This window comes from Nilaparvata lugens, chromosome 1, assembly GCF_014356525.2.
Source record: "Nilaparvata lugens isolate BPH chromosome 1, ASM1435652v1, whole genome shotgun sequence".
Lineage (NCBI taxonomy): Eukaryota > Metazoa > Arthropoda > Insecta > Hemiptera > Delphacidae > Nilaparvata > Nilaparvata lugens.
The window spans coordinates 22,986,804-23,008,927 of record NC_052504.1 but is presented as its reverse complement, the minus strand read 5'-3'; the positions used below and the strand labels follow the sequence as shown (position 1 = coordinate 23,008,927).

At 32.9% G+C, this 22,124-nt stretch overlaps 1 protein-coding gene across 3 annotated transcripts in view; it reads left to right on the top strand.

The window, feature by feature from the left end:
• Positions 1-22,124, top strand: part of LOC111047027 (tripeptidyl-peptidase 2) — a 45,993-nt gene that overhangs the window by 14,828 nt on the left and 9,041 nt on the right. For 2 of the 3 annotated variants that reach the window (XM_039422413.1, XM_039422422.1), the window contains 12 exons: positions 4,577-4,810; positions 7,241-7,371; positions 7,727-7,901; positions 8,449-8,605; positions 9,232-9,416; positions 11,634-11,788; positions 12,473-12,690; positions 13,445-13,679; positions 14,397-14,525; positions 14,887-15,002; positions 16,312-16,390; positions 16,696-16,831. In XM_039422413.1, coding sequence (XP_039278347.1) covers positions 4,577-4,810; positions 7,241-7,371; positions 7,727-7,901; positions 8,449-8,605; positions 9,232-9,416; positions 11,634-11,788; positions 12,473-12,690; positions 13,445-13,679; positions 14,397-14,525; positions 14,887-15,002; positions 16,312-16,390; positions 16,696-16,831 — 1,950 coding nt within the window. Of the gene's footprint in view, positions 1-4,576; positions 4,811-7,240; positions 7,372-7,726; positions 7,902-8,448; positions 8,606-9,231; positions 9,417-11,633; positions 11,789-12,472; positions 12,691-13,444; positions 13,680-14,396; positions 14,526-14,886; positions 15,003-16,311; positions 16,391-16,695; positions 16,832-17,664; positions 17,961-22,124 lie in introns of those variants that run through there. The other variant, XM_039422429.1, reaches the window with a different exon arrangement.

Here is a 22,124-nt window from a genome sequence, read left to right as displayed (position 1 = left end):
ATAATTATTATTGATGTCGAACTTCTGGACTCAGTTCTTCATACAATTGGGGTGGGTAAGAAGAGATATGACGACATGATTTTCGCTGCAGATTTTAACATTAATACTCTTGTTGATTCCAGTGCCTCTAGAGCTCTAATAGAAACTTTCAAGTCATAATTATGGAATGTCACCTAGTTTTCATATACCTACCCGAATTAAATCTCAATCACAAACCTGTATAGATAACGTCTTCACTAGAGTCTCTGATAAAAATAGATCACAGGGATTTGTCTTTAGTCTGGGAGCTTCAGATCATCTAGGGCTGTTAGTACCAATTGTTAATATTAATGAAAAAAAAGTCCACAACTTGAAGTGATAAAAAGGAGGAACTTTTCATTGACAAAAATGAGGGAATTTAGAAAGAGAATTGCAAATTTGTGTTGGGGTTTTGACAAGACACTCTCTGTTGGTGAGAACTATGATTCATTCCTTAAAGACTTTTTTCTTCATTTCGATGCGGTGTTTAAAATCTTATTAGTTTGGGTTGGCAAAAGGAAGGGTTGGATCACTGCAGGTATAGTTGTATCTAACAAACTTTTTGTGTAGTTGAGAAGTTGATATTGTGGTAATTATTCATATTGAATGAAAAAGACTAAGAAATTGTCAAAAAACACAGATTTTTTGATACTTAGAAAGTAGTATACTCTCTTTTTAAGTATCAATAAATCTGTGGTTTTTTGACAATTCCTTAGTCTTTTTCATTCAGTATTTAGCAAAAGAAAGAGAGAGCTTCATAAAATGTTCTTGACTAGTCAGGACCCAGTTTTCAAAGCCTATTACAGAACTTACATCAGGATTTTCAAACAAGTAATTTCTTTAGCCAAGAGAAAGTATAATGACCAATTTGTATAATGAAAATTTCAGCAACTATAGGCCAATATCAATTCTTTCTGCATTCTCTAAACTTTTTGAAAAGGTTGCTAATGAGCAGATCTTCAACTTCCTGCAATATTTAATATTATTCTGAAATATTAAGTAAGACACAGTTTGGCTTTATTAGGGGACTGAGTACAGAATCCGCTGTCACAAAACTTGTGGACTGTATATCTTTGACACTTGACTCTTCAAAATCAGTATGTGGCCTCATGTGTGATTTGTCAAAAGCGTTTGACTATGTAGTACATGATATCCGTTTTAAAAAAGAATGGAAAAATATGGTTTCTGGGGCAAGTCTTTGGCATGGTTCAAGTCTTATTTGATTGACAGGCGGCAATCCACACAGGTTTCTTTGGGTCAGAGCATTTTCAGGTCAAAGTGGGCTCCTATATCTGCTGGTATTCCTCAGGGATCAATATTGGGACCGACGTTGATCATAATATATGTGAATGATTTATCAACTTGTACAAATAGACCAGTCTTCCAATATGCAGATGATACTTCATTCATGATTTCAGGTGCCAATGTTGAAGTTATTTCTCAAATTTTCCCACATGAATTGAAAAATATAGAAACTTGGTTTTTAGTCAATGGTTTATCAATGAATCTGAACAAAACAACACTGATGACTTCCAAATCAACACAATCCACACAGAGTAACATCTAATTGAATCACAATCAGATTCAGCTAGAGGATGTGGATTCCGTGGAATTCCTGGGTGTGCTGCTTGATTGATAGGAACCTGAAATGGGTTGAACACACTAATAGATTGTGTAAAAAGCTGAGTTCTGCCTGTTTTTCGCTACGGGTACTTAAAGGAGCAATACGTTTCAAGTCATTGCTAAGTGTTTATTATGGGTATTTTTACCCATTCCTAAAATATAGTGTCATTGTCTGAGGAAACTCATCTACAGCTAAAATGGTATTCAAGGTCCAAAAGGGAGCGGTCAGGGTGATCTTTAACAAGGCCCTAACATATAGCTGTCGTGAGCTTTTTATGAGAGGAAAACTCCTCACCTACCTCTCTTTATATCCTGGATATATGTACCTATATTAAGAAAAATACTAACACTTTCAGCCGCCATGGAGATTCACATCCTATTATATTAAGCGAGCAATTTCTGTATTTTTATATTTGTATTTATATCTGGTTATTTATGTTCAACGGATCTCGAAAACGGCTCTAACGATTTTCACGAAATTTGGGACATAGTAGGTTTATGATATAAAAATTCGATTGCCCTAGGTCTCATCCTTGGGTAAACTCGCTGAACGACATTAAAAGGATAATTCATCCTTGGCTGAAACCGCTGTGGATACTAAAGTGAGTGAGCGAATGAGTATGTGAAAAATCAAAATATCGCATCCCCGAAATTCATAAGATGACATATAGCTAGCTGTGAAATATAAACACTATCATTTTAGAGAATAAATTGTGTTCTGTTTACCAATAAATAAGAATAACGAGCAAAGCTCTGTGCCCCGATATTAATTAATATAGGGGGACCGAGCTTTGTTCTGGAGTGTAAAAGCATAGAAAATTTGTAACGAAAGATTGAATTTAAGTTATATGAGGAGGCACAACAGGCTTATGCCCAAAACTGTCCCTTTTCAAATTTATACTACATTCCAAATCGAAATCTTACTATCACTCATCAAAATAACAATCTATTCACACTTCAAAAAACAAACACATCATCAATTACAAATAGATATACTATGAATTCGATTTAGAATGATATATTATGTTTGCTACAATATTTGTTAATATACTATGTATCACTAACAGCATCCAGTTACTATTTTGGACTTTCTGAAGTAAACACGTTTTCTAAAAAAAGAGAAATAAAGGAAAATAAGTTTCTCTTGCTGAATTTTTCTTCTCGTGAGATCAGCTGGATGATCCCACACACATGCACTCGTTCACTCTCTTACGGTATCGACAGACGACAAAATTTCTGGCGGTTTTTCTAAGGACGTATTTATCCTTTTAATGTCCTTCAGCGAGTTATCCAAGGGTTGAGACCTAGTGCAATCGAATCTTCATATCATAAACCTACTTTGTCTTGAATTTCGTGAAAATCGTTAGAGCCGTTTTCGAGATCCGTTGAACATAAATTGATGAATTTTTTTTCTGACCCATATAACCAGATAACCACATATAAATATACAGAAATTGCTCGCTTAATATAATAGGATAATATCCGCCACTCCAACATGTTTTCTTCTGTAGCTCACAGAACCACTCTCTTTGAAAAGTCGCCACAGTATAGCGGGTCAAAAATTTATAATTCTCTACCGGCCAACCTAAAAGATTTGGACATCATGAATTTCAAAATTAAACTCAGAGATTGGCTGGTTGAGAGACCATTTCATTCATTAGATGAGTTTTATAATTGGACTGCCCAACTATATCCTGTTTGTGATTAAGTAGGCTAAAGCAGGAGTACTAGTCTGAGTAATCTATATGACTGGTTTTCCTGTTTAAACATTTCATTATGTGTTTTTTACCTTCATAAGTTTAATGTTGACCCATCCTCTGTCCACTATTGAGGATGTTCAGGACTGATAATAATGTAATCTAATCGATACAACAACTCAAACATCCTTTAGTTGTTTACACACCGATATCTCGCCGACACGTCAGGACAGGACATGATTCACTCTGATGGACAGTATTAGAGGAGGCTGTGGTTTTTAACTGCGAGAGGTCTACTATTTACAGTACTACTAGTTATGTGATAATCAGCTCTGTTTCGTGTATTGTCCTCATGTATATTTGAATTTTGGTCCACGCCACTCGTTTTCACATACAGTACTTTATAACTTCATATATATACAAAAACGGTACAGTCAAAAAGCCAAGTTTTTTAAATAAAAGCCTATGAGAATCTAACCTATCTACTTTTTCTATACACCTGAGTGCCTTCTTATGAATCTTAAACACTCTGTCCAAATATTTTTGTGATGAATTACCCCATACTTTTCAAATAGCATATCTAATATGTGATAGTACAAGTATATATATATATATATATATCTATATTGTATATATAGATAATATATAGATATATAGATATATATATATATATAGATATATAGATATATATATATATATATATCTTATCATTGTCTTATATATATATATATAGATATATATATATATATATATATATAATATATATATATATATATATATCTTATATATATAAATAAGACAATGATAAGCTGTTAACAGTATTTTTTATCATTTAGCAAGATGCCACAAGACAAAATATCACAGATGAAATTTATTACATATCTTCGCAATGTAAGGATGCCATGTTAATTTCTTATCCAATACAACTCCTAAGGACGCTACTATCTCTTCTTGGTCCAATTCATTTTCCTCTACTAACACGTTTATTGCTCTATCCTCGATTGAATTATGCTTTTGAATTGCAGGAATTGACATTTACCGTTTATTTTTAATTGTCTCTGACTCAGGAATTGAACAATTGACTGGACTCCAGTGAAAGCATTCATTTCCAAACCATCCAATGAAATTTCTAAAGATTTCCTCTAAAAATCAAATTCGAATTTGATTTGTATTGTTGTTGTCTATTGTTGGTTTTTATAGTTGGAGTCAGTGTAAACAAGAATGAAACGTGTGTGCAGGTGTTGGCGCGTACGTGTCGCCGGAAATGATGACGTCAGAGTACTCGCTGCGACGGAAGCAGCCGGGCATGCCGTTCACGTGGACGTCGCGCGGACCGACGCCAGAGGGCGCCAAGGGCGTCTCAGTGTGCGCCCCGGGCGCCGCCATCACGTCTGTGCCCTGCTCCACGCTGCGAGGCTGTCAGCTCATGAACGGTACCAGCATGGCCGCACCTCACTGCACCGGTGTTGTCGGTAAGTCCCTCCTATATTCATTCAAATATTTATACAAATGAAAATCATTTGATATGGGCGAGATTCTAGAAAACATGATCCTCTTCGAAATGATTTGCCCTGCATTCATTCAAATAATCATACAAATAAAAATAATTTTATTTTCGGAACAGTTTTGGGCTAGGCCTGTTTGTTCTTTTCTGATCATGTATGTGATTTGTGTATTATGTAATGTTAAATAAATAAATTTAATTATAATTTAGAGAGTGCAACAGGGTCAGCCAAAAACTGTTTTTCTCCCAAATTTTTTTAAATTGTGATGTGTTCCAAAATATTAGGGCATGTGTCCTCTTCAAGACTTTGAGTCCAATTTCCCACCTAAAAATATAGTAGATCAATATTGATATCAAGATGCTTATATACGTAGGTATATCTATAATACAATCACTGCAAACTTGAAAACAATTAAATTATTTCAGTTACATTGGAGTAGAAAACTAGACCAACTAACTCACTTTCAGCGCAGATATTGAATGATTGGATAGGAAGAATTGAGGGAAAGCTACAGTCTTTTAAGAATTACAGTCTTTTAAAAGAAGATGCTTAAACAGTCTTTAAAAAGATTGAGTTCATATTAAAAAAAATAATTATTTATTTTGACCTACTCCTGGGTAGGCAACCTCTCAGGCTATAATGTATTGGTTTGATGCTCTTTGTCAAACAATGTTGAAGCTGGTTTTTCTATTATTTTTGACATGAATAGTAAATAAATGGATACATTTCTACTACTACTCATCGATACAACATACAATAACACAACTAACTATACAGTACCATAGAGAAAAGATGGTATAAGAAGATATTCCATGGTATGGGACCTTCATGTTCCAAATTTCAAGCCGATTTTTTGTTAACTCAAGCCGATTACTGTCGACTACTGTCTATTATTACTGTTCTGGCCGGGTGAGAGTGTAAAAACGGCACAGTATGAGAGACTACCAGCGTCACATTGCTTTACGAAAAATAAGTACTAGGACTGTCATCTTGAGTTAACATTGAAAATTAAAACATAAACACTTTATAGAATAGAATAGAATAGATTTTTATTCCTTTAAGCATATAAATTACACAATCGGAAACATCACAATGTTCAATAAATACAATAATAGAAAACAATCAAAAACTATCACAATCAAAGACTATCATATGATTCAGCTCATACATAAATAATGTTACAAACATATATATATAATTCAAATATATTCTCATAGACTAAAATTATTGCCAACCTAATATTAATACATTATGGAACGTATATTTAAAAATAATTACTAATTATATCCCTATCCATATCAAAAAATTCCGACAGTGAGTATAGAGGATTTTCTGTCAAGAGATACCATGGAATATCTTCTTGTGCTATATTTTTTCTACGACAGTACAGTTCAAAATTATAATTCCCTATTGAAAACAATAATAATAGGTATACAATTATTGTCGATTACTGAGCAGCATAATGTGCATATTGCATTACTGATAATAATACGATATTATAAATTAATGAAAAAGAACAATAAAGTCAACTTTCTAAGAGTATGATACTCTGAGTAGTTTTATTGGATTTTCCTGAGTTTCTTTAGAAGGTTCAACTTCTACTTCAATTTATTTTCAGTTACAATAGATTTGACGCTAATTCTATGTAGCAGAGCTATATATACTTTGATGCCATTACTTGTAGCAGAGCTACATATAGTTTGGAATAAACCAGTACACTCAGTTCCCAGCCAGATGCCGAAGAAGAAGGTAGTTCTTGCAGCAGCCGCTGTTTTCGCCGCAGCTACTGTGATATTTTCAGCACAGAGAAGAGAAAGAAGATATTGGATAAGACCCTCACTTCAGGCTAGGAAACTATACAGTGGTAGTGACCTTTTGAAAGACTTAAATGAGGATTATTTAGACGTCTTGACTTATGAAATTCGTTCGCAATGCGCAGTAGCCTACTAGCACTCTGACAACAAATGAGTACAGTATAATCTGGTGTGTAAACCCAGCAGGCACTAAACAGCTGCAAACAACAGTAAACAGCTGCGACAGCCTTCTTTCAAGGATAGAGCAGCTACATCTAGCTCTGCTATAAACAGAAATTGACATGTAGCAGAGCTACATATAGCTCAGATTCTCTTTGATGTTTACCGAAAATTTTGGATAGCTCATTTTTCTGCTATATAGCTGAGGAAACAGGTTTAAAACTGCTATACAGCCGGGCTATATAGCAGATCTCCAGTGTCACTTTTTGAACTTGTAGCAGAGCTGTATAGCTGTGCTACATAGTGTAAACCTAGCTTTCGGAATCACCATTTCTGCTACAATTAAGGATTTTATTTAACATGTTCTGCCATCATGGTATTCAGTCTGTCGAATAATTCTCAATTGTATTATTCTATTTTTCAGCTCTTCTAATATCTGGAATGTTGGCTCAAAAGCTACCTTACTCCCCGTTCTCAGTCAAACAAGCTCTAGAAAATACGGCGCAATTCATTAGCAATTTAGACGAATTTGCTCAGGGCCATGGCTTACTACAGGTCAGTACTGTGTTATCCTGTCAACTTATCGCTAATCACCTTTTGTTCTATTAAATATTTCTTATCGCAATAACTACAGATGGTAAACTGCCATCCAACAATTTTCCATTCTAAGAAGTTTGGTTCATAAAGGCAAATTCCACATTGAAAAGTACAAAATTCAAATCCAATTAAACGCTTTTAATGAATTTATTCAAATTCAATTTCACATAATTTTCTACAAATACCAGACAATAAATCTATGCGTGAATAATTTTCCATTTGATGACACGTATCTAAGTTTCAAACTAAAATCAATTTGGAGTAATTCTATTGATTAGCTTTTTTTTGTACATGCAAATTTTCTTTTTTTCAGGTAGAAAAAGCATTTGATCATCTAGTCTCTTATTGCGATAGAAAAGAAAGAGATGTTCGCTTTCAAGTTAGCTGTGCTGGTATGAAAGGTATCTACATCAGAGGGAAACAAACTAATAAGCCAAGAGACTTTGGAATCACTGTGGAACCAATATTCTTGGATTCCGATAACATGGGTAGGTCTTTTTTAACGATTACAGCCAGGTAATGGCAGGTGATGTTGAGGAATCCCCTAGATTCTAGTTGATGAAAATAATTATTGAAAAAAACAATATAAATAGAAGTGTTTATCCTTATTAGTAAGTTTTTTTCTTGAAATGATGTTCTTCCATATTAGTTATTGTCTATACAGATATAACCTATGTGTAATATTTGGACAGTTTGAAACTAAATTAGAAAATTGAAGAAGTTTTGGGTAATAGCCTGTTTTTTCTTTTCCGATCATTGTATTGTTTGTGCTAACCTAATAAATAATTGCTACATTAGTATTAATATTATTTTCCAGTAAAGTTCTTTTTTAAAAAATACCATAGCTTTTATTCGGAACTAATTTATACAAAACAACTTTGTTACGATTCTTCGAATTGTGTTGGTATGTTCTCAACAGAACTTCTTTGCATTTCCCACCCTTCAAACTTGTAATGTTTGTAATCTGTAAACTGTTATCTCTGTTGTTTCGTAAGTCTAAAAAAATGAAAAGTTTATGGAACTTCTGTTTTTCAGCCTCTGAAAAGAAAATAGACTTCCAAATGAGTTTGGCCCTGGCTTGCGATGCATCGTGGGTTAGCTGTCCGTCCTACCTGGAAATGATGAACATTCAGAGGGTGTTCTCTGTCAAAGTCGATCCTTCAGGACTACCTGAAGGCGTTCACCGCACCAGGTAATTACATTCAGTCCACTATACAAACAATTACTCGAAAATATGCATATTCAAATGAAGTTTTTCACCAGTCAGTAAATGATAAATTCGTTCACTTTACATTACTTTACTTTAAACGATAAAATATTACTTTACGTTAAGAGAAGGACTATGGTATGTAGTTTTAGTTTGAATTGTAATGAATTATAAATTTGTTTGATACCAGCCTATTTGTTGATAAGATATGAAATTTGATTCATGATTATCTTCGAAAGCCCGATTAGTATTATTGTGATTAGTATTAGCCATCATTAACATCATATCCATCAGTACTATAATAATGATTTCCAAAAAATAACAGATTTATTATATTAATCATTTCTTAATTATTTATTTTAGAGAACACTTATCTAATCTAATGGACCATTAAATCTATCTTAAATGTTTAGATCTAATAAGATTTAGTGTCCATTTGATCTAATAAGAGTCCTAAAAACTAGACCTGAAAATTTGCGATAAATAGTGATATATTTTTGTTCAATTTACTTCCAAATTAATAGACTGAGAATTACTGTTTTCTTGGACGAATAACCAATTAATCAATTGTGGTTGGAGTGAATTAATTTGCTGTTGTGGTGGTGTTTCAGTATCCGAGCCTACGATGTGTCGTGTGTTGAGAAAGGCCCAGTGTTCAATGTAGAAGTGACTGTTGTGAGGCCAACTGCTGTTCCGGACACTTGTCGTGGCGAAATCAAGTTTCAAAATGTCGAATTCAAACCAAATACTATCAAGAGGCATTTCGTTGTAGTACCTGATGATGTTTCATGGGCGGGTAATTAATTTTTTTTCAAATAAATAATTGATAATCTACATTCTATTTGTACACGAACAAGCCATACAAATACAAGTGAGGAGTTACAGCCTTATAATGAAAACTCATGGACCATATTATTATTCTATAATTTAAATATGCTATAGGAATGAAATTATAAAGAAATATCAGTCTATGAGAGCGTAAAATATCACATATTTATTTACAGAGAATATTAATTTATATAACTTATTAATGTTTCTACTATCTGTAGATTTTCTTGGTAACATAATGGCACTTTATCACTCAACTTTTTCTTGGAAGAATGTTATATTCAAATCTATAATATTGGTAGGACGTTCAAGTTTGAAACTAAATTAGAAAATTGAAGAAGTTTTGGGTAATAGCCTGTTTTTTCTTTTCCGATCATTGTATTGTTTGTGCTAACCTAATAAATAATTGCTACATTAGTATTAATATTATTTTCCAGTAAAGTTCTTTTTTAAAAAATACCATAGCTTTTATTCGGAACTAATTTATACAAAACAACTTTGTTACGATTCTTCGAATTGTGTTGGTATGTTCTCAACAGAACTTCTTTGCATTTCCCACCCTTCAAACTTGTAATGTTTGTAATCTGTAAACTGTTATCTCTGTTGTTTCGTAAGTCTAAAAAAATGAAAAGTTTATGGAACTTCTGTTTTTCAGCCTCTGAAAAGAAAATAGACTTCCAAATGAGTTTGGCCCTGGCTTGCGATGCATCGTGGGTTAGCTGTCCGTCCTACCTGGAAATGATGAACATTCAGAGGGTGTTCTCTGTCAAAGTCGATCCTTCAGGACTACCTGAAGGCGTTCACCGCACCAGGTAATTACATTCAGTCCACTATACAAACAATTACTCGAAAATATGCATATTCAAATGAAGTTTTTCACCAGTCAGTAAATGATAAATTCGTTCACTTTACATTACTTTACTTTAAACGATAAAATATTACTTTACGTTAAGAGAAGGACTATGGTATGTAGTTTTAGTTTGAATTGTAATGAATTATAAATTTGTTTGATACCAGCCTATTTGTTGATAAGATATGAAATTTGATTCATGATTATCTTCGAAAGCCCGATTAGTATTATTGTGATTAGTATGAGCCATCATTAACATCATATCCATCAGTACTATAATAATGATTTCCAAAAAATAACAGATTTATTATATTAATCATTTCTTAATTATTTATTTTAGAGAACACTTATCTAATCGAATGGACCATTGAATCTATCTTAAATGTTTAGATCTAATAAGAGTCCTAAAAACTAGACCTGAAAATTTGCGATAAATAGTGATATATTTTTGTTCAATTTACTTCCAAATTAATAGACTGAGAATTACTGTTTTCTTGGACGAAGAACCAATTAATCAATTGTGGTTCGAGTGAATTAATTTGCTGTTGTGGTGGTGTTTCAGTATCCGAGCCTACGATGTGTCGTGTGTTGAGAAAGGCCCAGTGTTCAATGTAGAAGTGACTGTTGTGAGGCCAACTGCTGTTCCGGACACTTGTCGTGGCGAAATCAAGTTTCAAAATGTCGAATTCAAACCAAATACTATCAAGAGGCATTTCGTTGTAGTACCTGATGATGTTTCATGGGCGGGTAATTAATGTTTTTTTTTCAAATAAATAAATGATAATCTACATTCTATTTGTACACGAACAAGCCATACAAATACAAGTGAGGAGTTACAGCCTTATAATGAAAACTCATGGACCATATTATTATTCTATAATTTAAATATGCTATAGGAATGAAATTATAAAGAAATATCAGTCTATGAGAGCGTAAAATATCACATATTTATTTACAGAGAATATTAATCTATATAACTTATTAATGTTTCTACTATCTGTAGATTTTCAAATGGCACTTCACTCAACATATGGCACTTCATCACTCAACTTTTTCTTGGAAGAATGTTATATTCAAATCTATAATATTGGTAGGACGTTCAAGTTCGGAATTCTTTGGCTATTTTCCGATGAAAATATTGAAAATAAGCTGTAATTAACAAATCGTACATTTTACTACAAAATGCAGTTAAAAATTCCGTCCAACAAAATTATTAACTCCATAAATCCATAAGTTATTAAGCTTCTTATTTCAATGAACGATTTGCTAGAATTCAAATTTGAGTAATAAACGGGATTTAAAAAAATTGATAGTCATGGTTCTGTGTTTTTACAGTTTTAACGCTAAAAGGATTAGAAGAGGATAAAACTGAGCGATTCGTAATTCATTGCGTGCAGCTGAAACCGAAAACAAGCTGCTCCACCTTTGAATTTCACAAAATGGTGACTGTCAGCTCTCAAACGGCTTGCGAGTTGAGATTTCAAGTCCAGGTAAACTTCTATTTTACATTTACTTGTAAGATGAAAAATTAAAAGTGAGCAAATTGCTTTCAATATTATCGCTTAACTTGATCGGCTTTCAGTTAATCGGCGATTTTGATTTATTAACATTGATAAATTTTGTTCAATAAATAAGCTAGTGTATTCCAACTCATTTGTTACGAATTAAACATTTAGTTTGTAACCAGTATAAACAGTACAGTTTGATCTTATTCCACCTCAATTGTCATGGATTAAATTAACTGTTTTACGGAAATACTTTTCAAATATTATGAATGATTATTAAAATGATCATCACTAAATGTATATTTTCGAGATAGGGATGATCCATTTTTGCGTGGTGGTTGAAAATGTTACTCATAATGCTAGTTTTGCCTTATTTCAAATTTCGTGAGTACATAATCAAGCCAATATGACTATAGTTTCGTGAATAGCTCTCTATTCAAAAAATAATTCTCATTTTCGTGTAATTCATTATATTTGTTAGAAATAATTAGCAATCTTTTTTAACTTATATTTATAGGATTCAACTAGAAAATTCTAATTCTTATCTAAATGTTCATGCATTGTGCTCCATATTTACTTGAAGATAGGAAGGTATAATTTATTATAACCATACTATTTGACATTTTCCTAGCTCAGTTGAATTTGATTGCTAATTAGACTATTTTGCAGGGTGGAGTGGTATTGGAGTACGTGATAGCCAAGTATTGGACATGCTTGGGTGACATGAAGTTGGATTACAGTATAATGTTCAATGGCGTGAGGCCGAGCACGCCTTCAGTGACGATGCACCACGCAGGAGGCATCCATTCGCTCGAGTTGTGCTCTGGCATCCATCCAGAAGAAATCGCACCCACAATCCAGTTGAAGAACAACATAACTGCCTTGAAGTAATCATTATAGTTATTATCACTATAACAATATTATTGTAAATTATTCGTAAGTTTTCAGTTTCATTCAAAAGGACCACGATCATCTAGTCACTCATTGTTATACATCTGACCAATTTTCGAGGTCCATTTTTCAAATATGCGTTCAACTTAATCCTGTTCCATTTCCTGTTTACTGACAAAAAAAATGTAAAGAACGTGATTTCAGAAACTACATTGTATTCTATTGTACATTGTATTTTGTGAAAATTTAAAATAATATGTGTTTTGGCTTGAGAGAATAAGAGTGTTGTGTTATTTTTTTGTCCAAGAAAATTTTGAGTTGTACGAGTTCTTGTTTTTTCATAGTTTGAAAACATTGGAGAATAGAATCTAAATAATAAATTCTCAAAGGGGAACTAAGTTGGTTGAATGGGTGGTATTGATGACGTTAATTGAAATGAACAGGCAAATAAAATTAATGATTCTATGAGTTTATTAATGAATTTATTGAGAAATTGATTAGTTTTGAATTGAAAGTCATACAATTCTGTTAATCTTCAAAATATTAATTAACAATAATCGATGGATTCAAAAGGATTGTTCCAAATATAATGAAAACATATTCGATTCTTTTATTATTAAAATCCTCTGATTGGATATTTCTAAAATGAAATGAAAATATTCTCAATTATTTTTATTTTTTCAATAAACCGATTGAATGTATCATTATTACAATGATTATGTTGATTAATTTATCGATTTGTGTTTTTAGGCCAGCCGAAGCCAAAGTGTCGCCGTTGAACGAAAGAGATGTGATTCCGCCGTCACGCCAGATTTATCAACTAGTACTCTCCTATAACTTCCAGACACCGAAAGCTGCAGAAGTAACGCCCAATTGTTCGCTTTTCAGTTCGTATCTCTACGAGTCTGAATTCGAGTCGCAACTCTGGCTGCTATTCGATTCTAATAAACAGTTTTTGGCCGCTGGAGACTTTTGCCCTTCCAAGGTATCTCTCTATTTTATCATTAAATTCATTGTGCAAGCATGAGTACATTGAAATGGGTGATCATATAGTCTATCGACTCAGTTTATATTATGGAAACATTTTGCTCATATTTGTTGGTAGAAATTGTATTTAATTTTGTCTTAATCATCTCGTAAGCCCAGTCAAGATTTTACCCCTCACTTTAAGTCGTGTATGATCAGTAAAACGAATCAGACTTGTATCAGACAAGAAAGTGGTGATGACGTTCATCCGTTTGACAGTCCCCTTGCTACATCTTGCCTGATTTCACCATTACTATACTATACCATTTGAAGTAGCATATAAGAGGTAAGATATCGAATAGGTCACAAGCTGGACCGAGCTTCAAATATAGATTTCACATGCTCTCCTTCTAACCCCTCTCTATTTATCTAGCTCACTCTTCCATCCATCGAAACTACATCTACTCTTCGAATAAAATAAGTATAATATATGAAAACACTCACTTGAATTTCACTTTTTCAAATCCATATCAATATTCTTCAATTCCATAAGTCAATATCTCCAATTGATTTGTATTACGTACATATCCATTGCTCGTTGAAAATCGTAATATAAAGACCAATGTATTTTGTACTTTGCGTTAAAGGGCTCATCATATTCATAGTTAATTCTCATTCTTTAAAATCCTCAAAGTAAGCATCACTTTTCAAATTATCACTTTGTGGATTTTTCCAGTACAGCTGCAAATTGGAGAAAGGAGACTACGTTCTTAAACTGCAAATCAGACATGAAAAGCGAGAGCTCCTTGACAAACTAGTCGACCTTCCAATACTTCTCCGCCATAAACTTCCCTCTCCAATCACGGTAAGTAAGTTATTATCTTTTCATCATTTGTCGTGTTGAATAGCTCAAATACCTCTTTCCAAATAATTCTTCTACTGCAAACATGTACATTTTCACGTCAATTAAAGCGTGAAAACGATTTAAATCTCATCTTTTGTAGGAAAAATCTTCTGCAAAATGTAGAAATTCAAAAAGTATTTTTGAACTTCTGTCGCTGTTTCAGTATTCTCAACTGTTTATTGTTGGCAGTAATATGTGCCTGATTTCAGTTTATTGTACTCTTGAGAGAAGAGAATCTAAATAATTTTTGGAACTTTCCAGAAGACTGAAGTCTTGTCGAGACTAAACAGAAATAAATTAACAGAAGTGTTGTATTTTTCAGGTTGATGTCTATGCTAGCTATTCGCAAGCTGTGATCAATGGAAAGAAAATGGCCAGCGCTGTTCTACCTGTAGCAAAGCCGCATCCAATCTACATAGCTCCCATTCCTAACGACAAGTATGTCTTGAAAGTTAATGCATTTGAAATTCACAAATTAAAATATTATGTTGTTCTGAAATGTAGATTTAAACCTATAATCAATAACTGATTGAAAACCTCAGAATTTGTCAAGGAGAAAAATGTATTATTCATGAAAATTATAGATTACAAAAAACATTGTTTACCGGGTGTTTAAAAAAAATGACCCACTTCTAAACAGTTGTATTTATTTTAAAAATTGTGCATATAAACCAATTTTACATCAAATACTGATACTCACAGAAGTATCAAGTTTATGATGATTTATTATAAGTGATCTATATGCCCTCCTTTTGAGGTTCGGATGACATCTAGACGGTAGCCAAATTCATCCCAGACTGTTCGCAAGATGTCTTCCCGGACTGTAGCTACTGCATTAGTTATCCTGGGTTTAGCACCTCAATATCAAGTGCTAAGGGAGGAACATAAACATGATCTTTAACGTATCCTCACTATCCCCACAGGAAAAGATCACACGGTGTTATGTCAGGGGACCGGGAGGCTAGGAATGCATAGCCAAGTCTTGCGGTCCTGTTTGCCCTATCCAATGTTTAGGCAAGTTGGTGTTGAGGAAAGGCGTAAATCCTTATGCCAGTGTGGTGATGCCGTATTCCTGTGGAGATACGTTAAAGATCGTGTTTATGTTCCTCCCTTAGCACTTGATATTGAGGAGCTAAAAACCAGGATAACTGATGCAGTAGCTACAGTCCGAAAAGACATCTTGCGAAAAGTCTGGGATGAATTTGGCTACCAACTAGATGTCGTCCGAGCTTCAAAAGGAGGACACTTATAATACATTATCATAAACTTGATACTTATGTGAGTAATTTGATGTAAAATTGGTTTGTGTGCACCATTTTTAAAAATAAATATAACTGTTCAAAAGTGGGTCATTCTTTTTGAAACACCCGGTATTATCAAACTCAAGGAAAATGAGGTAAATAAAAAATAAAATTGAATTTCAGGTTTAATTGAAGGAAAAAGTTTATTCATTTTATTTTTGCCTTCAGTTTGATCTTATACTAATAAGTAATCTTTAAAATTAAATTATTTTTAATAAGTAGGCTGATGAAATCTTCCAAATTAAGTGTCAATTTCTCTCATTGAGAAATACTTCTTGGATTATATTGAATACTTTTAGATATTTACTAAATGAGGAACGTGTGCGTAGATATAGGAACGCATTGTGTGGCTTATCATTAGCTTCAATTTTCCTTGCCGTGGAAGATATTATCTTATTGATTGAATCAAATCGACATTTATTCAAGATAGAAATGTTTTGTTCTAGATTATTGAAAAGTGCGACTGTTGGCCAGTACTTGTCGGGATCCATAGTCTACGTCAAGGATGAGATGGGGAAGAAAGTGGTAATTATCTGCTCTTTCATTTAAATTTTATTCATTGTATTATTTTTCTTTTCTACAGTTACACACAAACTTTTAATGCTACAGTATTATGAATTAGATAATGATCTTCCAATAAAATTATTCCATTATTATTAAAATTGTAATGAGAAAAGTAAACCACTAATAACAGCTTCCATTCATTGAGTGAATTTTATTTAATTGATTAAGATCTTACCATGAAATATTTTGTCAGTATTATCATTGAAATTGTAGAGAGAAAATTGCCAGGCTTTCATTCATTAAGTGCCTTGTTTTTTGATTTGTAGGACTACTACCCATTCAATTACATTTTAGTTGAAGCAAACAAAAAGAATAATTCTAAACCTGCAAGTGATAAAACCAAGTGGGAAGAATACGAAGAAGCTCTCAGGGACCTGTATACGTCATGGCTTTCGAAGCTAGGTAAATATATTTATAATATTTTATCAACAGTTTAATGTCATAACTGAGCATTTATGCATAATAGGAATAGTTTTTACTTGAAAGGATAGAGAAGTAATGAAAATTGAGATAGCTGGAGTTGGATTATCCTTAGCTCGATCAAACGATCATTTTGTTTTTTATGGTTATGATAATTGCAGGGCTATTAGAAATAAGTCGAAAGTAGTGTAATACCCTTTCTAAATGTCATATCATTTAAATTTTACGTGAAACTTATTTCTTGTGAACTAACGAAATCTGTTCAGACAGTGGTCTCTGCTTTTAAACTCACCGTACTGTGAAATGGGATTGAGTTCGGAATAATAGTGAAAATTATCAATTTTTCCATGAGTATTATTCTGCTCTTTACTGCCGGCTGTTGAGGTTCCGTTTACTTGGTTCATACCAATGAATTCTATTGAGTTTTTAAAAATGAAGTTTTGATAATATTACCAGAGACCAGAAATATAGTGATCATTTTTGAACCGCCATTTTGAATCAAACTTATTTTTTTAATTGAAAGGTGGTCATATGCTACATGATTCCGATACAGGATTTCCTGAGAAAAGGTATGGTGAAAACCGCACATCGATATCTCAAACCTTTCAAAATTCATTCTCATTCATTTCCTTTATTAAAGTATATCATCCTTATTTAAAGAGTTTGACAAAATATATATTTGACAAGTATTATATATCCATCTATGTATCTATCATCTTCTAAATATATCTTATGTTTATCCTTTATCTATGATATTACTTAATTGATTGAAGAGTTTAATGATTCTATTCAATGTTTCATTTTGTTTGTTACAGAAAACAATAGTGAGTCGCAAAATCTGTATGAAGAACTGGTGAAAAAGTATCCAGACCATTTGTCACTGCACACTTCAATGATGTCCAACCTGGAGCCAGACAATAAGCGAATTCTTCCTGGACAAGATCTCACAAAAGCGCTGGAAAACGCCAGTAAAATACTTGCCCTCACCAAAACAGTTTGTCAAGAAATCGATGAAACTGAACTGTTAGCTTTCATAGGCATGAAGTCCGATCATCGACCGGATGCTGCTAAGATAAAAACGTGAGTTTTATATTTCTTTGTTTATTCTCTCATATACGAAGTGAGAAAATAGTATTTTTCGATTAATCGAATTTAGTTAGGATTTAGATTTATAACGTTCGTAACAAGAACAGAATAAAAAAATGTTTGTATAATAACTTATTCCATGTTTATTCCTTGAAATCACTTATTTTTTTCTAACATGATTAGAATATTATTTGATCATATATTCTTGTAAATCAATAATTGATCATCCATTGAATCGATAGGTACTAAACAAATAAAAACCAATTGGAGAATTCAATCAAACAGGCTCTAGGATATTATAATATATTTTTGGTAACAAAAGTATTTAGAGTAGTTATAATAACTTATTACGAAAGATTAATATTATCCAACTTGCTTATCCGGTTTTGATCAGGGTCGTTTCAAATAAACAACATATTGGATAAACTGTTTTCATCTGCTTAATGTTTTTGTTTCTAATTATGTATAGTCAAGTCAAGGAAGGGTTCTAGAAAGGTTTGGAAGACAATTTTTGACCACACAGTTCTGTTTAGGGTAGTAAGGAGGTAAACTTATCAAAAGTCCCCACCCCTACCACCTGTGCTAAGAGGGTGGGGGTGGTTCAAAGGTACCATTTTTTGGTTTCTCGCAAATAAATCGAAAGCTATACATCTCACGGAGACGACTGTTCTATACAAAATTGAAGCTTAAATAATTTCCTACAATATTCATCTTACAGCTTTTTCTATATCTTCCACAGTTTTCGAGATATATGCTCTTGAAGGTGTGACATTTTTGAAAGAAACACGTTTGCTTCCATTTTTCTGCTATTTTAGCTCTTATAACTTCTTAAGAATTGATGGAAAAAATCAATGCTAATTATGAGTTCATAAAGTATCAAATTCTCTTCATTTTGATGTATAATTTTACACTTTTACGCATTTCCCTACGACTTTTTGCAGCAGCTTTATTTAGTGTTGAATGTGAAATCTCCAGTTTTGCAACAATACACCAATTGACAAAGGAATTTGGAAGGAGTGTTTTGAACACAATTTTTGACTTTGCAGCTTTGTTTGATACTAGTTAGGAGGAGAACATATCAGAAGTCCCCATCCCTACCCCATTTGTTGAAGGGATGAGGGTGATTTAAATGTTACATTCTTTAGCTATTTGCTTCCAGCTTATATCTTGGCAACAATGCGTTCAACCAAGATGACTGCTCTAAAATTAAGTTTGACAAATTCTCTACAATTCCTGTTAAGTGGAGTTTTGTGATATTTCCAACAGTTTTCGAGAAATCCGGTCTTGAAAGTGAACATAATTTTCCTACCCTGTACTAATATAAGCCAGCTCTTTACTTTATTAAATTATAGATTGGTGAACCTGAAAAGGTCCTATCCACCTAAGTAGGTACGTTTTTTTGGGTTGGCAAAACATAGACCAAACCTGACACCTTTTGGGGGAAATTATTCAACTCTACCCACTTTTTCGTGAAATAACAATGATCAATGTTCTTACCAACAAAAATCGATGGCAAGTGGAAAATATTTATAAAATATGTCACTTTTTGTGAGTTAGTATATGCTGTAGTATTTATTAAAATAAATAGGATATTGAAATTACAGAATCTATTCCAGTCAACTTATTGGTTAGTTGGTGAAATAATTATTAGTTTAAAAATAACAAAATTATTATAAATTTTGAAAGGAAATAATTGTCATGATACTGAGTTCTTGGTTAACAATATTTTAATATTGAAATTTATCCAATCATTAATTTTTCAGAAATTATTCTATTTGCATTAAACATTATCATCGATTCCTTTAAATGTATTATTCATAACAATGAATTGTTCAAAATATAGATTATGAGAAGAGGCCTGTACTGTATTAATAAATATTCGCGAAAGTATTCACATGTTTTCCACTTGTGATGGATAGCCAAAATTGGACCACAAGCTGCACGGCGAATTTTGATCAGAGCAGGGCTCTGATTGGCTGAAAAGTTCAGCGTTCGGCGAACGGCGTGAAGTACGATTAAAAGAGCGGCGGTTGTTTCAATTTCAATTTAATTTATTGCCAATTAGAATATTCAAAACATATTACAAACTCTTTATGATATGACATATCATCTAAAACACTTATTGACATGGGCTACTTTTAAATTAATAAAACAAAATAAATCTTATAGCACCTAGCACCCTTTATTTTCACGTTTTTCTTTTTTTAAATAAAGGGTGCTATAAGATTTATTTTGTTTTATTGACATATTATCATCTATATATATATAAAAGCGAAATGGCACTCACTCACTGACTGACTGACTCACTCCACTCACTCACTCGCAGAACTAAAAATCTACCGGACCAAAAACGTTCAAATTTGGTAGGTATGTTCAGTTGGCCCTTTAGAGGCGCATTAAGAACGGATTTGGAAAAATTTCCAAAGATACGCCCAAAATCGACATGTTTCCAGCGTTTTTTTTAGCGCTTTCTCAGCTTTATTGAGAACAAATGAACAGAAAATGTTCAAATTTAGCACAGAAGCTCAGCTAGGGTGTAATAATGTTGTGTAAGAAGGAATTGCAATAACGTGAAGATACGCCCAAAATTAGCGTTTTTTGCTTTTTCTCAGATTATCGAGAACAAATGAACAGAAATTGTTCAAATTTAGTACAGAAGCTAAGCTAGGGTGTAATAATGTTGTGTTAGAAGGAATTTGAAATAACGCCAAAGATACGCCCAAATTAGCGTTCTCAGTTCTTTCATCAAGTAATAGACAGAAAATGTCCAAATTTTAGACATAGGTTTAGGTTGGGTCTAAAAATGTTTTGATGAGGTGACTTTAATATTTCATCAAAGATTCGCCCAAATCAGCGTTTTTTCTCAGTTTTTTTGAGTTTTCTCAGTACTTTGACTTTCTGATGGAATGAAGCATGCTCAAATGAAAAATGCAGGCGAGCGAAGTGAGCCCGCTAATCTCATTCCTGGACGATCCAGTCGGGGATCCAGACGGACACGGCGAGCGAAGCGAGCCTGACGGCTAGTTAAAATATAATTAATTAAATATATTATATATTATATTACATATAATTGAACAAAATTAAATATAAAACAGCTGAGTGTTAAAATTATTAACATTTATGGCTAATGTTCGCTGCAGGGCGGATTGTACGATTCGCTACGCTGTTCGAGGTTCGGTTCGGCATGTGTGGACCTTTATATCCATTTGAGGTATTCCGTATTTGGTGTAGGTATTATTGATGTTCAAATTATTGATAGTAAATCATATTACACATGTTTTTCAGAAACTACTAGTAGTTCTGTGAACAGTAGACCTCACGCAGTATTCTCATTTTTTTTTTTTTTAAGATTACGTCCTAAAGACTCCAGTCATGGAGTATAAGACAAGTCATGTTATTACATAATAATTCTAACACTAAGTAGTTCAACCTAGTTTAGGTTTGAAAGGAATTCTTGTACACTATAAAAAGCTCTATCAACTAAATATTTTTAATTTGTTTTTTGAAAATCTTCAAATCATCATTACTTTTCAAGATTTGAGGTAGCTTGTTATAAAATTTCCTACCAATATAATCTGGTTTTTGTTCAAATAACCTACTATTGTGACCCATTATATGATAATCTGCTCTGTTCGCGTATTATACTCATGAACATCTGAATTCTGGATCACACCACTCGTTTTCACATGCATTACAACTTCATATACATACAAAGATGGCACAGTTAATAGACCAAGCTTTTTAAATAAAGGCCTACAAGAGTCTAACCTATTCACTTTCTCTATACATCTGAGTGCCTTCTTTTGAATCTTAAACACCCTGTCCATATTTTGTTGAGATGAATTACCCCATACTAAAATAGCATACCTAATATGAGATAGTATAAGTCCATGGTAAGCAGTTAACAGTAGTTTTTTATCATTCAGCCTAGCAAGCTGCCGCAGGACAAATACCCCAGATGATATCTTATTACATATCCTCTCAATGTAAGGATGCCATGTTAATTTCCTGTCCAATAAAATTCCCAAGAATGCTACTTTCTCTTCTTGGTCTAATTCATTTTCCTCTACAAACACATTTATTTCTCTATCCTCTACTGAATTATATTTACTTTTGAATTGTAGGAATTGACATTTCTTACTATTTATTGTTAATTGCCTTTGCTTCAAGAATTGGACAATTGACTGTA